The sequence below is a fragment of the Tupaia chinensis genome, unplaced genomic scaffold (genome assembly GCF_000334495.1).
Source record: "Tupaia chinensis unplaced genomic scaffold, TupChi_1.0 Scaffold138060_1, whole genome shotgun sequence".
Lineage (NCBI taxonomy): Eukaryota > Metazoa > Chordata > Mammalia > Scandentia > Tupaiidae > Tupaia > Tupaia belangeri.
The window spans coordinates 1651193-1654755 of NW_006197961.1; the positions used below are offsets into that span (position 1 = coordinate 1651193).

The following is a 3563-nucleotide window of genomic DNA, read 5'->3' on the forward strand; positions in this document are numbered from 1 at the left end:
TGGGGAGGAGGGGTGGGGGGGGGGAGCAGAGTGGGTGGCTGGAACTGGGGTCTTGCCACGAGAAAGACGGGGGTGGCTGGGGGTTCCCGCAAGTTAAAAAACGTAAGGTGAGCACCTCTCTACCTACGAAACGGGATGCTTAGGAGGTGCCCCATAGGAGGAAGAAAGGGGGCGTGAGGTCTGCACGAGAACCGGGAGTAAGCGAATGGGGGGAGGGTAGTCTCCACCGGGAGGAGGTAAACAGGGAGATTGGAATTGGCGGACGTGGGAGGAAGGGGTTTCACGAGGAGATCGAACCCCGAGGGGTGGTTCTCCACGAGGAGGTTGGAGTCAGCCCGGTGGTAGGGGACTTGGGGGAGGGGGGTCTCCGCACAGGCCCAGTCTCACCGTCCGCCAAGGCTTCATTGCATTCGAAGCTGATCTCGAACCGGAAGGGGCTGTGGAAAGGGCTCGGGTTCTCCAGCACCGCTACGTTCAACACCGACACCTTGGCCATCGCCTCGCCGGGCCCACGTCTGGGGCCGGTGGAGGTGAGCGAGTGGGATCTGCGGGGCAGCGTCACCCGCAGTCGCTGCGACCGCCGCCACGTCCCCCTACTCTGCTCTCCGCGGGCTCAAGTGCGCACAGCGTCCGCGCGCAGCCTTCAAATAGCCGGCTCCATCCTCCGGCCAATCACCGCCAACGCTCTCTGGAGGCGCGAGCACCCTCTCAGCCAATCCTAGAGCGCCGGCCGGAGCGCGCCCAGACTCCTCTGACCAATTCACAGAGCTCCCTCTTCACGACGCGAGAGGGGGGCGGAACCATCTGTTGGACTCTCCGAGGTGTCCGCTGGGAACCAATCCCTAGCGTCTCCGACGCGGAAGTCGAGGGCGGGAGTGGGCGGAGTCAGAGCGCGGGCCTTCTCTTGACCAATCCTGAGGGTTCCCGCACCGGTATGTCCCGCCTCTCGCTCCACCCTTCCGGGTAAGGTATCCTCCGATGGGCAGCGCCGCCAACGGCCGAGCGGTGGCGCGCGGCGCTCACTTAAGCAGGAGGGAAGGGCGGGGCTCGCGCCTGTGATGATTGGCAGGCAAGCGTGGGGCGGGGACAAAGCTGGTTTTACGAGACGTGATTGGCTTAGGTGGCCGCGGGGGCGGGAATCAACGGCGCCTTGGCTGGGGATTCGCCAAGAGGAGCGGAAGTGGGGTGTAGGCGCTGTGGAGTTGGGTTAGAGTAGGTGACTTCGGCGTCGGTCCGCAGGTGAGCGTTCCCCGGAGCCAGCTTCAGGGGTTCCTGCCCCCGAGGCCCCGCGGACAGGAGTCTGTTGTGAACGTTGCGAACGTTTGACTCCCCGCCGAGGGCAGTCGGAGCAGCGCTTGGGTTCGAATCCAGTCTTCCCTCGAGGGCCACTGGCAGGTTTCAAGTGGATGATACGGAAATGGGAGTTGGAATTCGGAGGTAGACAGAGGTTCGAGTCCTGGCTCTGCCACTCACCTCCCGAGGCAACGTTTTCCGGCCCATTGAACAGAGGCTGTGAAAACTGCCATGATCCATGACTACATAATAGAACCCCGTCACCCCTGGCCTGGAAGACTTCCAGGTGTCGGAATGACTCTGCCTTTGCGATGACCAGCACTGACCAGTGGAAAAAACGACCCGAGCCACATACAAAATTATTTTAGAAAAAAACCTTTTACAGCCACATAGCCATTACGCCATCTGCTGGTCCCACGAATACTAAATGTAATGATGAATGAAGTTGCCCTGTTGTTACATCTAGACATTTAATGATACATTTATACATTGCATTTATAAATTATGCATTCATACATTCCGACTTTAAAATTTTCTATTCGTATCGTGGACTTTTTTTTTTCTTTCCCCTTTCTCCTTGGCCTCAACCGGCTCAGAGCCCCCGAGAAGCTCATCAGCCACCAGCGTCATCTGTGGTGCTAATGAAGAAACTGGGCCCTTCTCTAAGGCGTCCTCCATACAGCCGGCGGGCTGATCTCACTTGTAAACCGGATCATGTCATTACTCCGCTTAAAACCTTCAAAGGCTCATCCCACTTAGGATGAGACCCGGGATCTTTGCTAGGCTTAGGAGGCCCTGCACAGTGTGGCCTCTGCTCACCTCTCAGGCCTCATCCACCACTTTCTCTTGTCACCTCACTAAAGCTCTGCTGGCTTTTATATCCTGCTTTTCAACACCCCCCCCGCTGAGTTCTGCTGCAAGGTCCCACCCTTGCTGTTCCCCCCTCCCATGGGCTCCCCCAGACAATAGCAGGACTGTCTTGTTCTTACCATTTGTGGTTCAGTTCAAATGTCTTTTTTTTTTTTAAATAATTTGTAGATCACATTTTTTAATTATATATTTTATTTATTTATTTATTCATTTACTTTATTTTGACCAGAGAGAGAGACAGAGAGAGGGAAAGTGAGAAAGGAAGCCACCAGGTCAGGGGGTCAAACCATGGTTGGCCATGTGGGAGTGTCCAGCACCTTAACCACCATGCCACCTGTTGGTCCCCCAAATGTCTTTTTTTTTTTTTCTTTAATTATCTTATTGAACTTTTATTTATTTATTTATTTGTCTGTTTGTTTATTTAAATTTGACCAGAGAGGGACCAGCCATTGGCATAATGGCTATGTTGCTGGACTCCCATATTGTCGACTGTGGTTTCAGCCCTGGTGGCTTACACTCACACCAGGCACGTGTGCGTGCGTGCCCAAGATCCCAAGAGGGGAATGGAGGAGAAGGGATTGTGGTGTGGCCATCCCCTCTGGGGAGCGATTTCTTGCTTTCTGTCTCTTTGTGTCTTTCTGGTGAGTTAATGCACCTTATAGCAAAAATCTCCCCCCCCAAAAAAAGAAAAAAAAATTGACCACAGAGAGACAGAGAGAGAGAGAGAGAAAGGGGACGTGGGAAAACGAGCCACCAGGTCCAGGACTCGAACTGTGGCCAGCCATGTGGGAGTCCAGTGCCCTTAACCACCACGCCAGCTGCTGGCTCCCGAACACCTTTTTCAAAGTAGCCCTCCTGGAACCAGCAGATGGTTATGTTGCTGGACTTCCATATGGTCGATCGTGGTTTGAATCCCAGACCCTGCAGCTTGAAACTCACACTGGGCACGTGTGCATGCATGCCCCAAATCCTGAGAGGACAACGGGAGGAAAAGGGATTGTGGTGTGGCCATCACCCTGGGGGATGATTTCTTGCTTTCTGTCTCTCCAGCGAGCAAACACCCCTATAGCAAAAATCTCTCCAAAAAAAAAAGTAGAGTGTACCTGGAGGTCCTGGAGTTCTGACTCTTGCTCCAACAGTGTTTGGACAGAACACATCCGGCGACTTTTCTTCCCTGCCTCCGACCACCTTCTCGTCTCTTCTCTAGTCCTCTTCTCTGAGATCATCGAGGCCCTCGCCTGCCTCTGGGACCAGCTGACACCGTTCTGTGGGTAGCTCCTAATTACAGACCAACCCTGAGCTCCCAGATTCATCAGAATTACCCTACCGAGGTGGAGGCCGCCATGAATTGCCCAGTCAAGCTGCATCTGTGGGCCTCTTACCTGCCTCTTGCTGGGCTT

At 54.7% G+C, this 3563-nt stretch overlaps 1 protein-coding gene across 1 annotated transcript in view; it reads right to left on the bottom strand.

The window, feature by feature from the left end:
- The window catches only part of ASF1B (anti-silencing function 1B histone chaperone), an 11552-nt gene extending 10945 nt beyond the window's left edge, over positions 1-607 (bottom strand). The window contains exon 1 of the mRNA XM_006161012.3: positions 388-607. Coding sequence (XP_006161074.1) covers positions 388-496 — 109 coding nt within the window. The 5' untranslated portion in view covers positions 497-607. The remainder of the gene's footprint in view (positions 1-387) is intronic.
- Positions 608-3563: the final 2956 nt, after the last annotated feature.